The sequence below is a fragment of the Podarcis liolepis genome (assembly GCF_965112155.1).
Source record: "Podarcis liolepis genome assembly, chromosome: 9".
NCBI classification, from domain to species: domain Eukaryota; kingdom Metazoa; phylum Chordata; class Lepidosauria; order Squamata; family Lacertidae; genus Podarcis; species Podarcis liolepis.
The window spans coordinates 72,664,162-72,689,134 of NC_139564.1; the positions used below are offsets into that span (position 1 = coordinate 72,664,162).

At 47.3% G+C, this 24,973-nt stretch overlaps 1 protein-coding gene across 4 annotated transcripts; it reads right to left on the reverse strand.

Annotated features, from left to right (window-relative positions):
• Positions 1-528: 528 nt before the first annotated feature.
• On the reverse strand, positions 529-24,937 carry EDC3 (enhancer of mRNA decapping 3). 4 transcript variants are annotated; one of them, XM_083460536.1, is made up of 7 exons: positions 23,682-24,937; positions 21,384-21,561; positions 16,467-16,786; positions 10,169-10,501; positions 4,825-4,978; positions 3,114-3,331; positions 529-2,300 (listed from the first exon to the last, which is right to left on the reverse strand). In XM_083460536.1, coding segments are annotated over exons 1-7 (1,539 nt in total). In that variant the 5' UTR covers positions 23,683-24,937; the 3' UTR covers positions 529-1,965. The 4 variants fall into 4 exon arrangements, with proteins under 4 accessions (XP_083316662.1, XP_083316664.1, XP_083316663.1 ...); XM_083460538.1 differs by having other exon boundaries at positions 23,678-23,776; XM_083460537.1 differs by having other exon boundaries at positions 23,674-23,773.
• Positions 24,938-24,973: the final 36 nt, after the last annotated feature.

The following is a 24,973-nucleotide window of genomic DNA, read 5'->3' on the forward strand; positions in this document are numbered from 1 at the left end:
ATTGGGCAGTTGTTTGGAAGGCTTTATGGCCTGAATTATGCCTGCAAAAAGCCATGTGCTTGTTCTGGACATCTAGCAGGCTGTCCTGCCATTTTGGTAAATCAGAGGTGGATATAGGGCAGATAATTGGCTTGATCAATTCTAATAGTAAAGCTTTCGTCAGTGTAGGTTCTCAGTGGTTGTAATAAACATCTGTTTTTCTCCTAGAGGTACAGGGTTCTCTTTTAAAATGTTTTGGCATGAATGGAAGGTTCTTGGAAGAGTGAATCTGCATTTTCCAGTATAACTGTAGTTGGGAGTTTTTAGGAAATAAAATTAGCAAAATCATTTAAATATTGAAGTGAATTCTATTTTTTCTCAAATACATTGAGATAATAATTATGCCTTTAAGTCAAAGTGATTAAGTCTTCTTGTGATTGTCTCTTTTGGACCCAAGATGGCTGCAGGAAAGTGTGAATGAACTATGGTCACTTGCAAACCAAGAAAACCAGTTTCTGCACTCTAGAAATGAAAACACAGAAGAGCAACTGCTTTACTGCACATTTTAATCGTTGTGATTTGTGAGAGAGTTCTGTATGGCACCTTTAGAGACAAGAAGGTCAAGCATGGCTAATTTCTCAGAGCTAACAGGTATTCAGCTACGTAACAGTGTATTGCACCCCTGAACTCCAGAAAAAGCCTGGCTACAAACCAAAATGTTCTGCTGGCAGCATTCAGAATAAGAACAAGCCAGTGACAGCAATGAGTTGGTCCCCAGAGAGCAACAGAACGTTGTGCCCTTCCCACTGAAGAACGGCACATTGGGAGAGGGAGGCAGTAGCTGAGATGCACAATTCACCAGTGGGTCATTATACAAGCTCATGCCTGAAGCACAAGAGGAACTGACGTCGGTGCAAAAGCAACATGCAGGAAGAGGCGGCTTTGCTTGGCCATTTGCCTCACTCCACAGGCCTTTAAATCTTAAGCCGCTTCTGTTCCAGTGCCACTTTGCAACTGTTCTGCACCACTAGACAAAGCCCCCTCACATTTCATTGCTTCACTTAAAAGTGTAGCCATGTGCTTGTTCTGGACATATTGAGAGGGAACAGGACAGTGCCACCATCAAGAACATGAATTTTTCTGTGGGTTTCAAATCCAGTGGCAGCTAGACAGTCTCAATATTCTCATACACTCTCTCATACACACACACGGGCCCTGGGAAGTAGGTATTTTTTTAAAAAAGGAGCAGACGCCAGCAACGTGAATTCTACAGTAAGATGGCAGGACACGACTTGTGGAGAAGCACAGGTAACAGCACCAATGAGTCTGCTTCCTCAGTCTTCTTTTAAGCCACAAGTATTGCAACCACATTATCATTCACTCAAATAAGCAAAAAGGAAACAAGTGTGTGCTGGCAGTGGCTCAGAGACACAATTGCTGCTCTACAAACTCTCAAGCTGCCAGCAGGAGAAGCAGGTGTCTCCCACCACCTGCCTAGGCTAAGCAAGCCAAGGTACCATATAGCTTGAGAGACGGGGCTGTAGCTGCACAAGAGAGGGGTGCCCTGGTGGCAGCAGGACAGCCCTCATTCCCACATGATCAGCAAGGGGGACACATGTCCCCTGCCAGTCCTGGGGGGAAAGGAAAAATGAAACCATACTGTCAGCTGCATATCTGAACGGGCAGGGGCACCTGCACGTGTAAGCAAGCACGCACGCTGCCCTCCCACCACCAACTTGCCGAGCTGGTTGAAGACACCAGCTGCCTCTGCGTTCCTTCATGGCATCAGGAGAGCATCAAACGCTCAGAGGAGCACGAGCCCTCTTGGTTCTCCTCAATACTGATATTTCTCTTGAAAGAAACACAGCTGAGAACTTCCAACATCCTTAAGGCTTCAAAGAGTTTTAATATGGTCAGGATCAGTCGTGCGGTTCGAGGCGGTTCTGCCCCCCTTTCCTCTTCGGGGCCAAAGCCCACCCCCCCACTTTAGGTAGAGTGCAAAGGGATGACAAACTTGCAGCCGAAAGGCGAGTGGTAGTTTATCCCCACCTCCTGGAAGACTTTCTGTGGAATGCCGATGTCACACAGGTACACGCGCCCAGCCCTCTCACCTAGGGGCAGTGGCAGCCCCAGGGACAGAGACCATTTGGCGTCGATCCCTTGCTCCATGTCATTCACCGGGGGGTCCAGGCTGAGGACGGGGGCTCTGTTTTGGTTGGCCCAGTCCACAGCAGCCTTGTACCAAGGCTGGTCCCTCAGGAAGGCATTTTCATGGCAATCCAAGCAGTTTATCACCAAGTCAACTGGTGAGTCTGGAAGATCTGGGGAGCGGGAGGAACAAGAGAGCACTTTGTCAAGTAGAAACCTTATAAGGGACTTTAGGAAAGCCTCCCCAAGACTCTTCTAGCAGGCTGACCAGCCGTCAGCAGAGCCCTGCAGGATGCTTCTAGGAGGCTCACAGAAGGCGACATGCAGGCAATGCTCCTCTCCTGCTTATAGCAACTGGGCCCCAAAGGCAGGCTGCCTATGAACAGGAATGTCCCTTACAGACAGCAGGACTAACACCCACCCATAGATCTGTCCTCTACAACTTTTTCAAAGCTCCTTTTGAATAAAGTCTAAAATAGGCATGTATTTCAAAGCCCCAGGATTTGGGTAGCAGCTCGTGCAACTGACCCAACTCGTCTCTTTCCAACTAAAGTGTTCCCTACAAGTCCAGTGGGTATAAAAATAGCTTAGCTCCTTGCCAGTAGATGGCGCTGTTGCATTAGAGGTTGCCTCCACAGCCCCACAAAGATCACATTAGCATCTACTCCCTGTCCCACTTCATCACTTGACCCCCAGAACCTATACAAAGCCAGGATGCAGTGGCAAAAGTACACCACTTCAGTCCCCAGGGAGGGGAGATGGCAGTATTAGATTCTTCTGCTAACAGAAAAGCAACTGCTGTTTCCTTTCTGGGAAGCTGTGTGCTTGAGCTAAGCAGCCATGATTTAGCTTGGCAGGATACATGGTGTGGGCCAGTGCACACTTTTATCTTTCTTTATTGAGCTGACTTGAGGCTTTGGCAATATAGCAAATAATTGTTATTTCTATATATTTAGAAAAACTATCCATGGCTGTACCCGGCTCACCTTTGACACTGGACACCTGTTGGCCTTGGGTCTTGCTAAAAAGTGTCAGCTCGTTGGTGATCGATTCCAACATCTTGACAAAGTTGGGGAGGAAGAGAATGACATGCACATCATGATTGGAAAGATGCCGGCCACAACTGATTCCCTGGGCCCCCTTCACGTGAGGGCCACACAGCAAGGCAACCGTGGGTCGCTGGTGAATGTTTTTTGGGTTCAACCTGAAAGTTAGATGTACAAAGGGTCTTAAACATCAAAAGCAGTTTCCTCGAACAAAAACTTGCCTTCTTAATGGGAGAGGAGATACTTTCAAAATATTTACCGTATTTTTCGCCCTATAGGACGCACTTTTCCCCCTCCAAAAATGAAGGGGAAATGTGGGTGCGTCCTATGGGGCGAATGCAGGCTTTCACTGAAGCCTGGAGAGCGAGAGAGGTTGGTGCGCACCGACCCCTCTCGCTCTCCAGGCTTCAGGAGAGCCCCAGCGCCAGCCCCACAAGGTCGGGGGACAGAGGGAGGCGGAACGCCGCCATCCCGCTGTCTCCCGAAGTGGTTTGGAGGCTGACGGCGGGGAGAAGAGCGCTTCTCCCCGCTGCCTGCCCCACCACTCCGGGGACAGCAGGGAGACGCAGCGCGTCTCCCTGCTGTCCCCGGACCTGATCTCAAGGCGGGCGGCGGGGAGAAAAGCGCTTCTCCCCGCTGCCTGCCCCACAAGCGCCTGGGGGGGGGGGAAATAAATTTTTTTTTCTTTATTTCCCCCCCCAAAAAGTGATGCGTCCTATGGGCCGGTGCGTCCTATGGGGCGAAAAATATGGTAAGATGCATGCAACCAAGGCTCAGAAGTTAAGACATACAAGAGTCACAATAACTCTTCAATCACTCCATAATTTCCCAAACAATTCTCTCTTTATTCAGAAAGAAACACCACTGAATTCAAATGCAGCTTTCTTCCAACTAAGCATGCAAAGGTTTGCAGTGTCACAAGGGCATGAGTTAGCAAAACGCAGCATTGCCGATTAGGAAGCTAGGTTTTAAAATAATGAAACTGCTTAGTGGTTTTTAAAATACTGGAATAACAATGTTTTCTTGATGATCAAGGGAGATATAAATCTAATGTTTAAATCTCACAATCCCTGTGTAACTTCCAGTTTTCTCTTCTGCTTTGCAATCAGCCAGGCTGCATCACTGCCAAACAAGTTTCTGGGTCAGGTCGCTCTGAGGTAATCTTGCATGGAGGGACTGGAACAACTGCTCTCCAGAGGAAGTAGACCAAGAGTCAGTTCTTAGGGACAAAGCCCTAACTTGGCTAGTTTCTTTCAGATCCAAACGCCCAGCACAGAATGACAGAGGTGTAAGGACCCCAAGGACACTCTCTGTAAGTTCAAGCCCTTGTAGAAATTCATCCACAAAGCCAAGGCCTGCCATGAGCCGGAGCTAACAAGGCAGATGACACTGGATGAGTTAACAAATCAGCTCCAGGTGCCTCACAAAGAAAACCATCCCAGGCACTACAAAGAATTACACTCTGAACACAGTTCCTGCGTCTGATTGGCAGGGAACCAAGAACAGCTGAAAGCCAAGACCCAGGCTTCCAATCCACAATAATAGCCATATGGCTAGACTGGCTTGCAGCACGACAGGTCATGTCATTTAGCATTCTGTGAAGCATGTAAAATCCAGTGAGGTTTGTTACTTTCTAGGAAAGGTGTTTTACCTGTTGGGCCCTCCGAGCAGACTCAGGGCCATCTGGCTGGCACATACCCCCGTCATTTCCAGTCTCCGTTCAAGGGTGAGCCCATATTTCTCTGCCACCGAAAGAAGTTTTTTGTGAAGCTCATAGGAGATACTTGGAACGACCAGCCCAGAGTCTGAAATGAAGAAGGGAGGGAGCCATTTGTTAGGAGATGCTTGGCAAAAACAGCATTGCTCTTCAGGCCCAGAGCCTGAGCCTGAGACAGCACTCACATGCTCAGTTTTTGCATTAAGAACTGGACCATTCTAAACATGGTCACCCAACTGCCCAGAGGCTTCAGGACAAATAGACACAACCAACTGCTGTATAACTCACATAAATTTCAGTTAACCTGTCAGCGATCCCATTTCTATACACCAGCATGGAAACAAGTCTACAGGAGAGAGGTTTGCATCGTAAGTGTGCATGTCACGTCTTGGGATTATAGGAAACCAAAGGCTAGTGCAGCAAACTGGGGAAGACAGAAGGGTAACATCTAGTAACATTCAAAATGCAAAGTTTCTGGTGAGCTCACACACACACACACACACACACACACACACACACACACACCTTGAAGTGTGCCTAGAATTGTCTTTTAAAAAAATGCTGATGAAACCTTCAAGATCCAAAATTCTATAGAAATGAAGCATGATATGCTTTATGGTAATCTGTGCTCATCAGTCCTTTGTAACTTCATGCAGATGTAAACGGAAGCTTCTGAAGTATGAAGAAGCTGCTTTATATAAAGCCCAGCTGTTGACCCACCTTGATCAGTACTGCCTGGTCTCAGACAGTGAACCATCCCCAGGGCAGGATGCATGAGCTGCAAGGAATAAACCTTTGCTCTGCCACTGAGTGGTGATCCTTCCCTGCCATATATCCAAACCTATCTAAGCCCACTATCTACTCTAGAAAGGCACTGGGCACTCCAATGTCTCAGGTGGCCTTTCCCAGCTTGGCTATCCGTGTTCCAAGGGCTCTGGGTCTGAAGGCACCAGAGGCCACCACCTCACTGGAACAAAGCATGTCTAGGTCTGATCAAGTGCCTGAACAGGGGATCTGATCGGGCGCCACAGGCACACTGCCTTGGGTTCAATGATGGAAAAAAGGTGGGATGTAATAGAGTGCAATACAAGAAAGCAAATATAATCTATACATTTTACTTTACTGGAGATGCCTGGGACTTAACCTGGGACCTTCAGCACATAAAGCAAGCCCTCTACCTCTAATGCTAGAACTTGTGGGCATCCAATGAAGCTGAGTGTTGGAAGGTTCAGAAGGGATACAAGAAAGTCATCCTTCGTGCACTGCAGAGTTAAAGCGATGGAACTTGCTCCCACAGGAGGCAGTGATGGCCACCAAACTCATATGACTTAAAAAAATTAGACAAGATCACGGGGGATAAGGCTATTGATGGCTACTAGCCATGACGGCTATGCTCAGCCTCCAGTTTGCTGCAGCAATGGTTCTGAATACTAGTTGCTGGAAACCACGAGGGGAGGGGAGCCCCTGCACTCGAATCCTGCTTGCAGGTTTCCCACAGGCAACTGTTCAGCCACTGCAAGAAGAGGGTGCTGGACTAGAAGGGCCACTGGCCTGATCCAGTAGGCTCTTAAGTTCTTACCACCGAGACATGGCTCTCCATAAATATGTGTTTTGTTGTGCTTTCCTCTAGCTCTTCTCACCATAAAGATTCAGTATAGCTGTGCTTAGCGCAACAGATGTTCAGCAATGACACACGCATGCACATGTTTTTAGAAACACTCACCTCAAAGTACAATCAGAGTCCCAAATCTAAGTAGACAGGAGTGTGTTTTCTCACAGCCATGTGGATGACCCCAGTGTATGCAGTTATTATAGGGAAAGAGTACTGCTGCATCTAGCTCAGAGCTGTCTGCTCAGACAGGCAGTGGCCACACGGCACACATCCTCTTTATCTACCCTTCTTTGGGTATGCATTCTACTGAAATCAGTGGAACATTCTTCCAGTCAAGGATGGTTAGGTCATCATAGCAACACAGAATCCTTAAATGAGGCTGTATCAGTCCTGCGAGAAAAGCGGCTAGTCACTCAAAAACAGGGTTCCTTCCAGGTGTTCTTGGACTGCAAATCCCATCGTCCTTTACCATTGTTCAAGTTGGTTGGGGCTGATGGGATTGGCAGTCCACCCACGGTGGCTACACCTGCTCTACATAAACAAAGAGCTCTGCGGAGTCCCACTCCACGGAGGGCCAACTGAAGTTGAAATGTCAAGGTTTTGGTTTGGTTTTTTTAACAACCCCTGTGACCGAGATGGGAGAGGCAAACTGATTTACACAACTTGACCTTGCATGTTAAGAACCAATTAAGATAATTGTGTTACCTTAATCAGTTTTATTGCATGCAGCACCCATGTTAATGCTAGTGTGTTATTTTAACCAGCTTCAGGGTGGTCCATAGTCTGGAGAAAAAACCCAGAACATTCAAAGTCAATCTAGTCTCACAGCATCCACCAGCCTCCTTCCTTTTCAAACAAGGTTCAGCAGTAGTGTTTTGCTTGTAAGCAAAGACTCTCATAGCAATAGCTTAAGGGACAGCTATGTCTTGGGGGCGGGCAACATATTCCCAGGTTTGAACTCACACTACCTGATCTGTGATGCACAGAGGTGATTTTCAAGTTTTGTAACACAGTTTTTTAACCAGGCCTTGGCTAACTCCTGTCAGATCCTTTCAACTTCTGTGTCTTATACCATGTGGAATATTCCTTCCTTCTTAGTAACAGTAATCAACCCCCCCCCCCGGCTCAGTTACTTTGCAACAAAGCTGATAAAGAAGCTGTGTTCTGAACATTTTAGAAACGGTGATGGCATATAAGTATTTTTAGAAATAAAGCAATGAGTAGCCTTGCCCTGCTTGATCTGAACAGAACATCTAGACCAGTGTTGTTTCCTCCAGTGATCAGCCAGATGTCTCCAGGAAGCCCCACAAGCAAGGCAAGAATGCAACAGCCCTGCCCAGCAACTGGCATTCAGTGCTGCCTCCAAACATGGAAGTTTCATGGCCCCATCACAGCCAGTAGCTGCTCAGATCTATCCTAAATTTTGCCCAATTCCCTTTCAAAACTTTCTGTAAGCTAGTAGCCATCACATATTGTAGTAGCAAGTTCCAGAAAGGCTGAATGAAGGCATGAAAACAGATAAGAGAGAAGGTTTTCAAGAGAGAGCTTCAAATAGTTCTAAGAAATCTACAGACCAGTTCTATGCACTATTGGATCAACTTATTTCAAGGAAACATCCGAACAGGGATGACAGAAGTACCATCACATTGAGATGTTCTCCTGAGCAAGATCTGCTGAAATAAATAGGAGCTGCATAAGGGGACTGTTCTGTGTGTAGAACTTCTTTGCAGGATTGCACACATTTAAAGGATGCATTTTGTTTTCGCTGGGTGGGCACCCCAACCTGCAAGAGAAGAGGTCACCACGTGCCCACTCTGCTAGTGTCTGTTTGCCTTTGGGAACTCTCCATGCTCCGCTCTCCCCCATTCAAGGGGATGTTGTTTGAAGTGGAGGGAGATAAGGTGTGAGATTACACAGCATTGTTGCATGCAATCCCAGCAAAGCAAGAGCTCTGTTACACTTTGCCCTAATTGATCTTTGGCATGAGCGTGCAAGTACCAAGAGGACTTCCTTTCTCCTCACTCACGCAAAGGACAACTTGTCAGACCGGCTTATCAAAACCAGACCAGACCGTGCTAAATAAACTCAGGGTGGAAGGCAATCTAAGAGGTAGCGTGTAACTCTGGAAAACAACAATAGTGCCGCAAATGAGGGCTGGACCAAAGCCAGACTCAAATTACACTTGTGTTAGAAGGTGGATTGTATTATTCCATAATTAAGGTAATAAAAGCAGATCAAGCTCACACAGCCTGGTGTAGAACACTGGAAGGGACACTGCCCACTCCTTCCTTGTTCTGCTCCTTCCCTGCCTCCCACCCTCATGGCTGCTCATTTCCTTTTCCTCTTGTGAAGTGCTGTGCTGTTTGGGGTTTGCCTTGTCCCCATCAATGCCACCTAATAGTTACAAGCAAGAGTAACAAAGCAGAAGCATCATTCTTCCTTTATAAGAAACACTTTCTTGCATAGTTCAGCCTGGACACTGAGGTTCAGCTCCAAGGGTCTTCTGGCAGTTCCCTCACTGCAAGAAGTGAGGTTAAAGGGAACCAAGCAGAGGGCCTGGTCAGTAGTGGCACCCGCCCTGTGGAACGTTCTCCCATCAGATGTCAAGGAAACAAACAATTATCTGACTTTTAGAAGACATCTGAAGGCAACCGTGTTCAGGGAAGTTTTTAATGTTTGATGTTTTATTGTGCTTTTAATATTCTGTTGGGAGCTGCCCTGAATGGCTGGTGAAACCCAGCCAGATGGCCGGGGTATAAATAATAAAATTATTATTATTATTATTATTGGCTGCAATAATCCTTCCAGTAGCTTGCAAAGGAGGTCAGTGTCACCATTGTCTAACTGTTTGGGGGGCCACCAAGGTTCAGGGTTTGGGGATGCATCTGGGTCCAGCACTGACAGCCAGTATGGCGTAGCAATTGCACCCTGCCCTCCCACTGCATACCTGGTACCCTCCAGAAGTTGCTGGAGTACATTTTCCATCCCTTCTGACCACTGGCCATGCTGGCTGGGGATGATGGGAGTTGGAGTCCGACAACATATGGAAAGTGTGAGCTAAAGTTGTCAGGCTAGGACCAGGGAGACCTGGATTCAAACCTCGCTCAGTGAAGGTGGCAAAAACAGCTGAATCCAATCCAAATATCAGCAGCCACTATGGCAGTAAAGTTGCAATGAATGCAAGTATTTTAAGGACAGACGCCCAGAAAAGGAAAAGCTAGGGCAGCACAGTGGCTAAAGGCATGACCTGTGAACCAAGAGGCCAGTCCTTCAAGTCTCACCTCAGCCATGAAAGTCACGGCATGGCCTGATCCAAACCCACTATCCCTCTTCATCAGCCAACGCCCCTTCAGCCCCTGCAATGTGGGGTGCTACTGGCCTGCTCTGCAGAGCTGCTGTAAAGATTACGTGAATATATGTGAAGCCCTGAAAGTTCTATATTAAAGCCAAACACTCATAAACAGTCACATCTTTGCATGCTTACCTACCTATGTGGGAGACGGAGTGTTTTTGATCCAATCCATGATAGAAAAAGGGCCGTGCAGCACAGAGCAAGTGGCCCAGCACAGATAAAACCAGAACAGCCACATTTGTATTAAACAGACATTCCCTTTCAAATCATCCCTCAAAGAAGCCGCTGTGTTCAATTTTAAAAAGCCAGCATACCAGTGCAGAATTCTTTGCTTGCCTGGGGCACAGTGATTCTGCGATACACGATGGGCTCAGATTCCAAGATATTCTCATCATGGCGATAGCGTGCCGATCTCTCGTTTGGCGTGCCTCTTGAGCGAGTCCCACTCTTCCTCTCGTAAGTCTCAATCTCCTCAAACACAGCTGCCTTGTCAAAGAGGGCCAGGTTCCCTTCAAAATCAAAATCTGTATCTGGGATTTCTTCAATGTCGTCCCCAAAACACTCATCGTCTTTGTTCTTCATCTGCCCGTTCTTCACACCACTCTTCTTTGGAGTCACCTGGTTTGGATGGCGGCTACTGGAGGACCCTGAAGTAAAGGACACGGCAATTCAAGGATTAGTCAACAAGGAAAGCAGATGTTTATGAAAACAAAGAACACAAACTGTTGACTGCACAAGATGGATTCTAGACTATTTTGCCAAGTGATGCAAAGCCACCCACCACATTGTGTTTCAAACTGCCCATAAGGCCAGTGTTTGAAATTTCCCAAGCGCCAGGTGCATTTTTCTACTGGTGTGGGTCCAATTGTAACCAGGTGGAGATTTCTGAGCACAAGGTTGGCAACTGACATCTCCAACGAGCCAGCTGATTCATGCGCAGCAAAAGATGCACATATTGTTCTTCCGTACTCCCACAAGAATTAACTAGCTCGCATGGTAGCAAACTTTGCTTCTGTGCTACTGCACAAGCTGCAATCCTAGGCACACTTTCTTGAGGGTAAGAAAGCTCCCCTGGACATGGAGGGGATTACTTCCAAGAAAACATGCCTAGGAGGAAAGAGGGCAAAGCATGTTTCTCCTTGGGCCTACATTGCCGAGCTTCCTCAGCCCTGCGTACCTATCTCTCATGAGGCAGTTTCTCGGTGCCTCAAAACAGCCACGCTGGGCCACCCAGGCCACCCTGAGAATCGCTTCTCCATTGCAGGGCCAGGCTGGGCTCTGGCAGTACATCAGGGCAGCTGTGGCACATTCTTTCGAGGTGCACTGGAGGACAGACGCCTCTGCCACAGGTTTGGCTCGGCTTCCCCAGGTCCACTTAACTGTAGTGTGAGGGTGGCCCCACCCACTTTTCATGTGGGTGCCACCCTGCACCCCCCTACCCTTCTTCCTTGAGGAAGAGCTGCCCCTTCCCCTTTTTTCCTATCATGATCAAAACCAGCACTGCCTTATGAGGCCTGGGCTAGAGCCTTGTTAAGCTTTTGACAATTCAGTCCTCTATCATCACATCAAGGAAAGTAAGTGCAGGGCTGAGTGCAAAGATATTTGACTGTTCTGCAACCTTTCCAAAGGACACCCAAGTGGAACTCAGACAACATTTTAAAAACCTCTGCCTTAGTCTATAGCTTACACCATTTCCATTTCCACGGTGTGTGTTTCTCCTTGCATACAATGGACATGTGAATTGTTGTAAGAGCAAACTACAGTCAGGCAATGTAGTTGGCATCACAAAATCATAGAATTGTAGCGTTGGAAGGGCCTTGAGGGTCATCTAGTCTAACTTCCTGGGGACCGTAACCTAGGTTTAGGATGCTATTTGACGCCTAGCTTATACATCCGAGTTTCTAACACTGCATGAGACTTGTCTGTCTGACCAGCCTATTCTTGTTTCTTTCAGAACATAGTTCACTATGCCTCAATGACTCAAACACTATCAATGAAAAACTGTTGATCTTGCTCTGTATTGTCTTGCTCTTCCAGTGGCTCTCTGGGAGTCACTGCCAGAGACATTTAGAGCATATGGATGGCACACAGCTAAACCAAGAAGCCCACTGCCACTCTTTCTAGTACCAATTTTCAAATGGGAAAAGAGCAGGGGATTATCACATGGGGGAATGGCACAGGGAAAGATCTTAGCAAACTCAAGTTTTGGCTTGGCTACCAAGGCCAACCAAAAGTTATGGACATCTAGGAAACGGTTTGACACTTGTTTTCCAGGAAGACCTTGCCTGGTCTCTCCAGCCCCTAAATTTCCACCCTTACCTCATCCAACAGCATGAGTTCAGAAAAGCAAAGCACAGTCACCCATGGAGGCACCTGATAGAAAGAGGTCAGCTCAATCATGCAGCCCCCCTGTTTACGTGCATTCAAAATGTGTGCAACTATGTATACGTGCAGGCATAGGCAAACTCGGCCCTCCAGATGTTTTGGGACTACAACTCCCATCATCTCTGACCACTGGTCCTGTTAGCTACAGATGATGGGAGTTGTAGTCCCAAAACATCTGGAGGGCTGAGTTTGCCTAGGCCTGTATACATGCATCGCACTGAACCCAGAAGTGACCCAGAAACATCATAAAGGTGACACTGAAACATCACTAAAAGAGCAGGGTGGGATGTTTGCAGGCATTTTCAATGGGTTTCAATACATGATTTCAGACGCATGCGGTGCCTCGGAACTTAACACCTGTGTAAATGGGGGGCTGCCTGTATACTCTGCTGCTGCCAGCTCCAAACTGAGTGTTTAGATATTTCCAGACTCATCTGCAAATAAACTGTGTTCTACTTCACAGCTCCGTCACCCCCTCAAAAAACAAGGACATAAAAACACCCACAGTGGCTAATTCCAAAGGGTATGGGTGGACAGCCTGCCAGGAGTCTAAATGCTGACAGAACAAAACAAGCCACAAAAGCAGGAAAAACAATAGTCAGAACACTCTCTATGGGCTCCCATGAGACATCCTGAATGAAGGCCAAGCTCCAGCTCCACCAGTTAAATACACAGTGATTGTGGAGGTCAGCCATGTAATCCACCCTCCTGACAGCCAGTTCTGAAAACCTGCTGACAGCTGCAACCAAAAGTGACATCACTTGCATAACTTGGCCACCATAAATATGTTGTTACGTCCCTGAAGGACCAGTCGAGCTCTGAAAGGGCTTATATTTTTGACATAGGTGGACAGGGATGGTGGTTGCATGAAGCTTTTGGGTCTACATAAGGAAAAGCAATTGGAGTGAGTAATCTAATAAACAGGATGCATGCTCTTTTCTCAACTGGAAGCTATGCCACAAAACCAAGGGATCCACTGTGAGTAGCTAGCAATGAAGTGCCCTACCAATACTATTATATCCAGTGGGCAGAAAAAGGAATGGCTGCTCTGAGCAAGCACTTACAACCTTCCTACACCACTCAGGACTTCAAGAGGTGTGTGATGTGGTGTTCCAACCAAGGCTATGTTACACTACTCCAAGTGTAGCCTGCGCACGCTCAGCAGGCCTACCACTAAGAGTGGGTAAAGCTGGGCCTCTTCCACACAGCACAATGCAATCAGTCAAAATGCTGGGACAACAAAAAACCTCTAAGCCAAGCTAAACACAGTCAAAACAGTAGATGGGCTGATAAGCAGACTTCACAGGGGCTTGCCTTCAGTGGGCCTTTTGCATTTCCTCTGTGGACTAGCTTGCCTCTAGAACAGTTGGTTGTAATGTCAGATGTTGCACAGCTGAGAATTCAGTTTGGCCACCTGCCAGCAGCCAAGGAGTCCCTCCCTTGGAAAAGGTAAACAAGGGCTCCCAGACAGATTCAGTCATTACAGACAACAAGCCGAGCACATGAAGCTTCTGGCAAGCCGTCTGCCTTCCTGCAAAACCCTTTCCAAGGCTGCCCTGCCAACCCCAGTCTGAGGCAGGCAGGACCAGCCCTGCACGCAACTCATTGTTGTGTAACCCCAATGCTATTATTTATTGATTCCTTTTGCACAAGCATTATAAAGAGGTAACTTTGCCCCTGCCTTCAGTATGCACGCTACAGGGCATCTAAAGGTCAACAGCTGCTCACTCAATGCAAGGCACCACCTCCAACAATAATAACACTCAGCCACACTGCACCATCACCTTCCTTGGGTTTTCACAGCCAGCATCTTCTAATCTATTTAACCTCATGCCCAAGATTCTAGCCTAGAACGAGGATACACAGTGCAGGTACAGGTGGCAAATAAAACAGCTGAACCAGTCTTTGGATATTTGCATAGCTTGTGCTCTCCCCAACCTGTTAAATGTTTTTCTCCCTTGAAAGCTAGGCAACCCTGACTGGGCGATATAGTCGGGAAACTAGACAGGATCCATCCATCCAACACTGACTGGTGATGATCTAGAAACACTGCTTATTTTCACCACAGGACCAAAGAGAAGTGAATAAGTATAAGAAGCTGCCATAGATTAGCCAGGTCACTGTTCCACCTAGCGCAGCATCTGCTGTTCTAACTGGCAACAGCTTTATGGGGTCTTAGATAGCTGTCTATTACCAAAGATCCTTTTATCTAAAGATGCCAAGGAATAAATCTGTTTATTCTTTGCGGTTAAGGCACACATTCTCCCTGTGAATTATGTCCCTTCCTGCATTGTCCTAACTGTCCCTCACCTGTTCTTAGAGCAATCTAATTTACAAGGTTATAGTTTAGGCTTAATGTTTGCGCCATCTCAAGGCAGTCATGTTACAGCCCCCACATGAATAAACACATTTCTTTGGTGCTCAATATGAGAGTCATTCCTGAGTTATCTTTGATCAAAAGGTTTTTTTTACCACAAGTGGTTAAGTTGCAGCAATGGCAGAACATAGGGAAATTGTCAGTGAAGCATTTGCACTCCAACTCACTAGGTAATCTTGCTAAACTAAACTTAATGTTAAGTTAAACTTTCCTTTCTGATTTGGCTGACAGTAACTATGGATGAGAGGTTTTTAGAGAACATATAAAGGGATCCAGATTTTCTTCCCTTCAAACTCAGTTTTATAGAACTTATTAGGAAACTAGAGTAAGCAAATGATTCAAGTTAGAAAGACTGGGACAAACAAGTTTAAACTAAAGAAGCGAGATCTGGTTTTCACAGCTTGGCGCATTTGCAGAGGTAGGTACAGACACACATTGGTGGTTATAATCTGCAGTGGCTGGCTGCAGTTAAGGAACATTCAAGCATTGACTAGAAGTAAGATTCAAGTTAAAGGGAAGAGCAGTTTCAAAGTGAAGGATTAACAAAAAGGCAGTTACTAAAGTAATGAAAGCCATTGCTCTGAAGGCATTACGGTCATGGCCGTTTACAGGAGCATGAAACATGAATAGCTGATACCTGGCATTTCTCACTTAAGCCACTGCAGACCAAACACTCCTGCAAGCAGGAATACTATGAGCATGACTATTTGCCCACAAGGCAAATGTTAATGAGCCTTTATGGTCAAGTTGATGACATCATAAAAGCCTCATCAAGTATGTCAGGAAGAGTCCTAGGACATCTGCAAAGAAAACAGGCCTAGCTTCACAAATGGCATTTCATTACAGCCAGAATGGGCAAATCTATCACAGAACTGCCTTCTCTTATTCCATCCCACAGCTGTTAAATCCTTCTCTCTGCACTTGGAACAGGGTGGGGGTTTTTATGTTGGTGGCGTGGGGCATGACACAAAAGAGAATGGCAGACATTATGTTTTAAATGTGTCTTGGTACAGCTGCTCAGTCACCTTTGGAAGACGGGTGGGCACTAGCAAAGGGAAGGCTCCCTTTTCCTATCCGAGTACTGCAATCCCAAGTCTTCTCTTGATGGAAGGCTAGACAATAAAGAGGGACTAGTGGGCATGGGAATGATGTGGTCCTGTTTCCTTGCTAACATGCCCAGCCTCAGGACAGCTGCACACATCTTTGGAATCTGGCAGGTAAGTCAAAACATGTCTTGCCAGCAAGAGGCTCCCTTCCCTTCCTGGTGTGCTCCATTACATCAAACTCATGCCATTCCAGGAAGGGGAAATGGGAGCGCAAGAGTTACCACTAATTTTGGAAGCTGTCAGTACGCTACTCTGAAAGGAAGCTCTGTAACCCTCCCCAAACATTGGCAGGTAAAAGTAGATTACCCGTAAGCCAATGCTAGAGCCCACCTTTTGAGCATTTGTATATATTTCTATACTGTTTTAAATTTAGTATATGCTATTCAGAAGACCCCCAGGCAGGTTACAACAACACATTTTAAATGTGCTTGGGGGGGTCATTGTTTTGTTGCTTCTGGTTTAAATATTTGTGCTTTTTATCTTGCATTTTTATCTTGCGAATCGCCCTGAGAACTTTTGATGAAGGGTGGTATATAAACCTAACAAATAAAATAAATAAACAATTTAAGATTCAGAATTAAAAACAGTTTAAGCAACAAAGCTTCATACCCTGATTTCTAAATGTACTTCCAGCTTACAGGCCCCATCTCAGCTCCCAGATAGGGAAATGGGTACAAGAATGGCAGTAACAATCCATGCTCAGGACAAAGAGAAAGAAGAGTATTATGTGGCCAATGTACTCACATGAGTTGTGCCTCCGGCGAAAGCCTTTGGATTGGTTCAAGGACTCCATGTGCCGGTCCATATAGCTCTTGGAGCACTGCTGCTGCTGGGGAGAAATGGCAACCTCCTGGTTTTTAACGTCTGTTCGCCTGGGAATATTCTGTGGGGCACTACTAGAAGCACCAGGTTTCTTCAGCAATTTGCCGGGGCCATTCTGGCTGGTACCCCCTGGACATCCAATGCCAGGAATACAAAGGTCAGTGTGCTGAAAGTCTCCACATTGCCCATTATCACCAGGGCCTGGAATCTCCAGGATCTTCAGTTCAGTAATGTCACCTGCCCTAAACGAAAGGAAGAGGCCCAAACAAGGTGTGATTTTGCAATAGTGCTTACCTCTACATCAGGCATAGGGAAGCTGTGATCCTCCAGATACCAAGATACTCCAATTCCCATCATTCCAGACCTACGGCCATGTTAACCAACACTGATGGGAGATAAGGGTCCAACATCATCTTGGACATCTTCCCCAGCCCTAATCTATTGCACCACAAAACCAGCTAGCTGACAAGTTTAGCAGGTGTAAAAATGTGTTAGAAGCTGTGCCAGTAAGAACAGATACTTCAGTTACACAAGAGGCAATAACCGCAAAAAACTAAGTACCATCAAATTTTCAGGAATTGGCATGTGCTAAGCAGATATGAGAAAAGAGCCAGTTTTTCAAATTGATCACATCATGAAACATAAGCAGGCTTCATCAAGCCATCAGTTATATTATAAATGCTGAAAAATTATTAGCAATTTTTTAATGCACATCAATGCATCATACCATACAGTCAATACCCCCTGGTAGAACTACTCTAATATTTGGGGACAAGAAGGAAGGGAAGGAGAAAGAGTATACAAGAGCCCTGCTAGCCAAAGGCCCATCCAGCCTAGCACACATTTCCCACAGAGATGAACAGGAGGCTCATGAGAAGCTCAGAAACAAGGTGTGAAGGCAATAACTGAGCTGGTTGTTTCCACCCAGTGACTGGCATTCAGTGGGATATTGCCTATCATCATAGAAGTTTCACAGCTGAAATTTTAGACACATTCATTAGATTGGAAGTAAAAAATGAAACATTAGGAAGAAATCCAAGTGGGTGGAGGAAAATAACGAAAAGTATAACAACTTCTCCCATTTCAGTCTAAAAATTCAGCTTTCAGACTATCACACTGGTATCTTCAGCTCGGTATTATTGGTGGTGGAGCATTACAAGGGTTGTGTGAATTTCGTGCTGGCACTCAGCACAGGTACTTGGTACTGGGAAACCAATTCATCATTCACAGTATATTAGCTTTCTTTTTTCCTTTTCTCTAATATTACTAAGTTTGCAGTCCTTAGGAGAGCAAAGATAGGGGTAAAAAAAATCAAGATGCAGGCAAAGCAGACATAACTGTCTAAACGCTAAGCAAGTTGTAGCATTCTGATGACAATAGTTTAGAAACCTTGCCACAGAATTTTGCTTCTTGGTACAAAAATTTCATTTCACCACGGAACACTTGTTATTGTGGCCTTTTGTAAATTTAACATGTATTAGATGTGCCGCCATTCTGCAATTTCTGTTCTCATCCTGAAGCAAAGTCATTAACCCGAGGTACTATTTCTGAGTTGGCGGAGTCTGTAACCTGAAGCATCTGTAACCCGAGGTACCACTGTATACAAATACAAATTCTGTTCTGGGCCCAATGTTGTTCAATGTCTTTATAAATAACTTAGATGAAGGAAGGAGGAGGATGCTCAACCAGCTTGCAGATGACACCAAACTGGAAGGGGTTGCTAATGCCGGAGAAGACAGGATCCGGATTCAATATGACCTTAAAAGATGGGAGAACTGGGCCAAAACTAACAAAATGAATTTCAGTAGGGACAAATGTCAGTCTCTACACTTAAGCAGGCAGAACCCGCTGCAGAAATATACGATAGGACGACACTTGGCTTGCTGGTAGTACATGTGAAAAACATCTAGGGGCCTTTGTAGATCAGAAGCTAAACATGAGTCAACAGTGTGATGCAGCAGCAAAAAAGGGAAGTACAGTCATACCTCGGGTTGAATACACTTCGAGTTGAGCGCGTTCGAGTTGCGCTCCTCGGCAACCCGGAAGTAACGGAGCGCGTTATTTCTGGGTTTCGCTGCTTGCGCATGCGCAGACGCTCAAAATGATGTAATGCGCATGCGCAGAAGCGGTGAAAAGCGACGCGCGCGTGCACAGACGCGCCGTTGCTAGTTACGTTTAATTCTAGATGCAAACGGGGCTCCGGAACGGATCATGTTCGTATCTAGAGGTACCACTATAACAGTCCCACTCTGTTCCGCGTTGGTCAGACCACACCTGGAGTCCTGTGTCCAGCTCTGGATGCCACAATTTAAGAAAAGACTTATAAAATTGTAGAGTTGGAATCTTCCAACATTCAGGTGCATTGGGTGACATTCATAGTGTTACGAAAGAGAGATAAAATTCACTCAAGATCTCTAGCAAGCACAGGGGGCTGCCAGGAGGAACTGTAGATACCAGTATCCAAGGAATCAGCCAGAAGCATCTGGCTCATTGAACATCTTTGCACCCCCAACCATCACACTTGTTAGTGCGAAGGAAATTCAGTATGTTTGGGGTGGATTTTTTAAAAGAGTTTGCTAAAAAGGGGAAAAACAACTACTATGAACAAGAAGGCATGCAAGTATCATCACCAAGATTTGTTTTTAACTGTCTAGCCAGTTACCAGCCAGTATATCAAGATCTTTTAAGAGATGGCTCCAGTTTTTCAAATGTGATATGTACCCATTTCAGAAAAAAATATTCCAATAAAACAAAATGTTTTTTACATTGGAGTAGGAGCAAAGCTCCTTGGGGATTACCGTATTTTTCACACCATAGGACGCACCGGACAATAGGACGCACCTTGTTTTAGAGGGGGGAGAACAAGGGAAAAAAATTCTTCCGCTCTCTGCCCAGCGCCCCTTCAGTGAAGCGGCAGGAGGCGCTGCGCAGAGAGTGGGAGAATTTCCCCCCTCTTGTTCCCCCCCTCTAAAACAAGGTGCCGTTTAAGGTGCGTTCAGGCGGCTACCTTGGAAGCCTGGAGAGCGAGAGGGGTCGGTGCGCACCGACCCCCCTCGCTCTCCAGGCTTCAGGTTCCTTTCGACCTGCTCTTTGGGGCTGGCGGGGGGAAGCCCACCACCAGCCCCAAAGAGCAGGTCAGGGAGCAGCGGAAAGGCGCAGCAGAGAGGCTGCTGCCATAGTCACGCGTCACTTCTCCAGCTGGAAGAGTGTTGCGGGGCTATGGCTTCTTTAGCCCCGCGTGCGCTCTACCGGCTGGAGAGGTGACGCGCACCTATGGAGGCTCCTGCCATAGGCGTGCATCACCTCTCCACCCGGGAGAGGGTCGCGGGGGGCTGCTTTAGCCCCGTGCTCGCTCTCCCGGCTGGAGAGGTGACGCTCGGCTATGGAGGCTCCTGCCATAGGCGTGCGTCACCTGGGAGAGGGTCGCGGGGGGTTTCTTTCGCCCTGCGCGCGCTCTCCCGGCTGGAGAGGTGACGCGCGCCTATGGAGGCTCCTGCCATAGGCGCGCGTCACCTCTCCAGCTGGGAGAGGGTCGCCGGGGGGGGGGCTGCTTTAGCCCCGCGCGCGCTCTCCCAGTTGGAGAGGTGACTCGCGCCTATGGAGGCTCCTGCCATAGGCGCACGTCACCTCTCCAGCCAGGAGAGGGTCGCAGGGGGCTGCTTTAGCCCCGTGCGCGCTCTCCCGGCTGGAGAGGGTCGCAGGGGGCTGCTTTAGCCCCGCGCGCGCTCTCCCGGCTGGAGAGGTGACGCGCGCCTATGGAGGCTCCTGCCATAGGCGCGTGTCACCTCTCCAGCCAGGAGAGGGTCGCAGGGGGCTGCTTTAGCCCCGTGCGCGCTCTCCCGGCTGGAGAGGGTCGCAGGGGGCTGCTTTAGCCCCGCGCGCGCTCTCCCGGCTGGAGAGGTGACGCGCGCCTATGGAGGCTCCTGCCATAGGCGCACGTCACCTCTCCAGCCGGGAGAGGGTCACCGGGCTATGGCGTCTTCGCTCCATAGGACGCACACACATTTCCCCTTCATTTTTGAAGGGGAAAAAGTGTGTCCTATAGAGCGAAAAATACGGTATCTTTCGGGGGCTGCATGACAGTGATGGGCAGGGCTGAAGCCAAAGTGGGCAGCGTCTTAGCCAATCCTTCCCTGTTACTTACTTCACCCATCCGCTGCTACATAATCCATTCATTCTCTCTTACATCCAATCATATGAAAGGGGTTGGTAACAATCCTCCTGGTCCCATATCATTCCCTACAATCCCTGCAAGTCTTCACTGTTTATAGAGGCATCAGAAGTTGTTGTTTCTTCCCCCACCCAACTTACAATCCAGTTGTTGCAAAGAGAATGAGAGAGACTGATAGCCAGGCAGAAAACATGTGGACTTGGGGCCAGAGCATGGACAACAGCACTTAAAAGGGTTTTTCCAAGGATACTGTGCTCCATGGTTGGGTTTCTGACCTACATGCGTGTGCACCTGCCAGGCTCCAGGTCTCTCTCCCTCTCATTTTCTTCTTGTGACAGCTGGATTGCAATGTGGAGAATATGAAAGGGAGGCAGACAGGCAGACAGAAAAGACAGCAAGGCAGAGGTATTGCAGATACAGTGGAGAAACTGCACCATGGCAGCGATGAGCCTAATCTGGCCTGGAGGTTGAGAACACCTCAGCTCCTGGTTTATGTACTGATTTGGCATCATCAGCCAGAATCCTGGGAATAAGAAAATTTGGTTGTGAACAACATATCAGCAGTGCCCCCCCCCCACCAGCTCATGGCAGTTTTTCATGGTTGGTTCCGAACACTCAAACACTTAAATGGTCAGAGTCTAGAAAAAGCATACAGATGGGCCATTTACCTGAAGGTGACCTCTGGTACCAAACATTTAACACCATTATGGAAAGGCCGCTTTAAGGAGATGGTCTGGCTGACCTGATCCACAGCAGACACTCTTCCCTGATAGACTCCCAGGCTCTCTCCACAGTTGATTGAGACAATGCTTCCAAGCCAATCTGCAGCCATATTTTCCCTGATCACTGCAAAATGAAAGTCAAAAAGATGGGATAAAGTTTGCTGTTGTAGTCTGATTTTTTTTTTTTTTTTTTTTTGGCATCATAACACTGACCACCACTCCTAGGCTTGGCTTTCACTCCTTTGTACTTTCTCAGTACTTTAGAACATTAAATATCACTACAATGAATGAATACAATATATGTAAACTGAGCAACCAGAATGGATACAATACCAACTAGTCAAGTTAAAAATAAAAGTTAAAATTATTTTTTTTCCTCCTTCACATTTTATTCAGTTCTTCAGGCATCTTATGTGATCTCTGCTGGTTTCCAATTAGTTTCCAGACTCTGGTGATTAACTGTAAACCTGTAAGTGGTTTGGGGTCAGGTTATTAGCAGGATCATCTTCTCCCACATGAGTTTGCTGGCCATTAATGATGATCAGAGGTCTTCCTCATTGTCCTGTTACCTTCAGGAGTGTGGCTGGCTGGGACAGAGGACAAGGGTTTTTCAGTTGCAGAGGCCAGGCTTGTGGCTGAAAACTCAAGGGGCTCCTTTTTTTTTAGCCTTCAGGGCCAAACAGTCAAGTCATTCCTGCTCTGAAACACTTTTAACTCCTGTATCAGGAATTTTTTTATGTGCTGTAAGCTGCACATAAAAGTGGCTGGGGAAACCCAGCCAGATGGGCAGGGTATAAATAATAAAATTATTATTATTAAGTTGTTTTAACATCATACCCTGCTATCAATAATTAATTATTACTATTATTACAGTGGTACCTCGCAAGACGAATGCCTCGCAAAACAAAAAACTTGCTAGACGAAAGGGTTTTTTGTTTTTTGAGCTGCTTCGTAAGACGATTTTCCCTATGGGCTTGCTTCGCAAGATGAAAACGTCTTGCAAGTTTGTTTCCTTTTTCTTAACACCGTTAATACAGTTGCGACTTGACTTCGAGGAGCAACTCATAGAACGCGGTGTGGTAGCCTTTTTTGAGGTTTTTAAAGACTTTGGTGATTTTTGAAGCTTTTCCAAAACTTTCCCGACACCATGCTTCGCAAGACAAAAAAAATCGCAAGACGACAAAACTCGCAGAACGAATTAATTTCGTCTTGCGAGGCACCACTGTATTATGAATCCTTTGACCTGAATGAACTTAAGAGCCTTGCTGGATCAGTCCAAAGGCCCGTCTTGTCCAGTATTATGTGTTTACAATGACCAACCAGATGTCACAATGGGAGGCCCACAGACGAGACCTGAGCATAACGGCACCTTCCCCTCCCAGTTTCTATAAAAACATAAGAAGAGCCCTGCTGGATCAGGCCAATTGGAGGGGGAGGCATCTAATTTAGCAACCTGTTCTCAGAGTGGCCAACCAGATCCTTCTTGTGGGAAACCCACAAGCCCCAACTGGGATTCAGAAGCATTACTGCCTCTGAACGTGCAGGCAGAGCAGAGCCACTGTGGCGATAGCCCTCTCCCCCAGGAGCAGCCAAAGGACCAACCACTTTTTGTTTCAATGTTAGCTCCTTGGGGCAGAGCTCCATAGCGGCACGAGCTTACCTGTACGCTTCGCCTACATCACTCTCCCTCTGAAACACCATGAACATGGTCAAAAACGACAACAAAAAACAGCTAACCCTCAACCTGAAGAAAGGGAACGTCACCAAGTTCGCTCGTTTTGTAAGCTCCTCGGGGCAGGGAACTCCTCTTTCTCAGCTTTCTCGCGCGCCTCCCTAACTGCTGCCAGGCTTCAGGGACACCCACGGCGCCCACGTTAGACTGAGGGCAAACAAGGAAATGAAAGAACTGACAGGATGAATCCCTCCAGGGGCTGAGGGGGGAGGGGAAGTGACGTCACCTACTCCCTTTAACCCCCCTGTGCTGGCTTGCAGGGGCCGCTCGCGCGGGGGGGAGGGAGGGAGGGGGCAGGGGACGGCGGCCCCTCCCCTTCACGCGCCCCCCGTCAGTTGCTCTCGAAGGGCCCCAAAAGAGGCCCCGGCGCTCCTCTCCCCCCACCCGCAGAGCCAGAGTCACGCCCCCCCCCGGCTTCCCTCCCTCGGCCTTTCCCGGTAACGAGGCGAGAGGCGAGAAGCGAGAAGGTAGGGAGGCCACTCGGCGGGTCGGTCGGCCACTCACTCACTCACTCGCTTCTGCCCCCTCAGAGCTTCTTCTTCTTCTTCACACCGGAAGCGCCAGGCGTCCCGACGTCACTTCCGTCCGCTGCTGCTGCACTTCTGAGGCAGCGTCCGTGGGGAATGCGCCTGCGCCGCTGCGCACGCGGGGCTTTTCATCCAGGCATGCGCAGAGCGTGCCGCGGGGGAGCAGCTGCTCCGCTCTGGCGACGGCGGCCCTGCTGTCTCTTCTCTCGCTCGTTCATTTCTCCCTCCCCGCCGAGGAGCCCTCGCTGCGAGGCAGGCTAGGCTGAGCGAGGCGGCCACTGGCCCCGAGGGCACCGCCGAGCGAGCCTCGTCCAGCGCGGGATCCGAACCCCGGGCTCCCGGGTGGCCGTCGGGCGCTCTAAGCGCGGCGCCACGGTCCCTGCGAGGGCGGGAGGCGGGGTTCCTTCGCTTCATCACGTGACAGTTCTCGCGCGGAACTAGAAGCGGAGTTAAAAATCCATCCGGACAGTTCTCAGTAAAATGCCAGCGTTGTGCACCGAGGTAATTCTAATCTGTTTTAGGTATTTTAAACTTTTGTATGTTTTAAAGTAGGGTTGTGACTTTTTCTTGTTTTTACTGTTTTGTAAACTGATTTGAGGCTTTTTACACTCAATTATTCCATAGTATTCATACACTGCTTAATTAGTTAATTAATTAAAAGCTGCTTCGTGTAAACATAACTCATATTAAATGCAGGTGATATTGATCTTAAAGTGGCCTAAACCCTGAAAAAGCAGAGTTTTACTTGGGTTGGATTCGAAGTCCGTTCAACCTAGTATTGTGACCTGGCAACCTGGCAGAAGTTCTGCCTGCAGAAAGGATGGTGTAACTCAAACACTATTTAAAAAGCTTGTTTTCCTCTGCCAGGCTTTGGCCGACTGAGCCAGCAGTAGCCCCGCTGCTGAACGGAATTTGGATCTGGTGTAAATTCATGCCAGCCTGCTTTACACCAACTTCTTGTGTATAGGATCGTTTCCTTAGGATTACAAATAGTTTAGGTCAAGGTGGGTCTGGTTCTGTGCAATACCTTGTCACCATGTTTAAAAGGACTACGCGCCAGATGAGGCACGTCTTCATTCTATATAGAGGGGTTTGTGCCATTGATCACTGAATTTCAATTTTGAGCAAAACATTAAATGTCTTCTATCGGCTTTATATATATATATGTTTGTAAAACAGTTTTAGATAAACTGGAAGATTTCTTGGTGTGAGATATACATTTAATAACATATTTTTGAGAGTTTTCTAGTTGATTTTTAATTCCTTTAAAATTATTT

Excerpts from the sequence above, each read along its gene's own strand:
- EDC3 (XM_083460536.1), bottom strand. Across the intron at positions 4,979-10,168 it reads AAGCAAAGAATTCTGCACTG|ACTCTGGGCTGGTCGTTCCA; the intron begins GTATGCTGGCTT and ends TCTTCATTTCAG. Across the intron at positions 3,332-4,824 it reads CTGCTCGGAGGGCCCAACAG|GTTGAACCCAAAAAACATTC; the intron begins GTAAAACACCTT and ends TCTAACTTTCAG.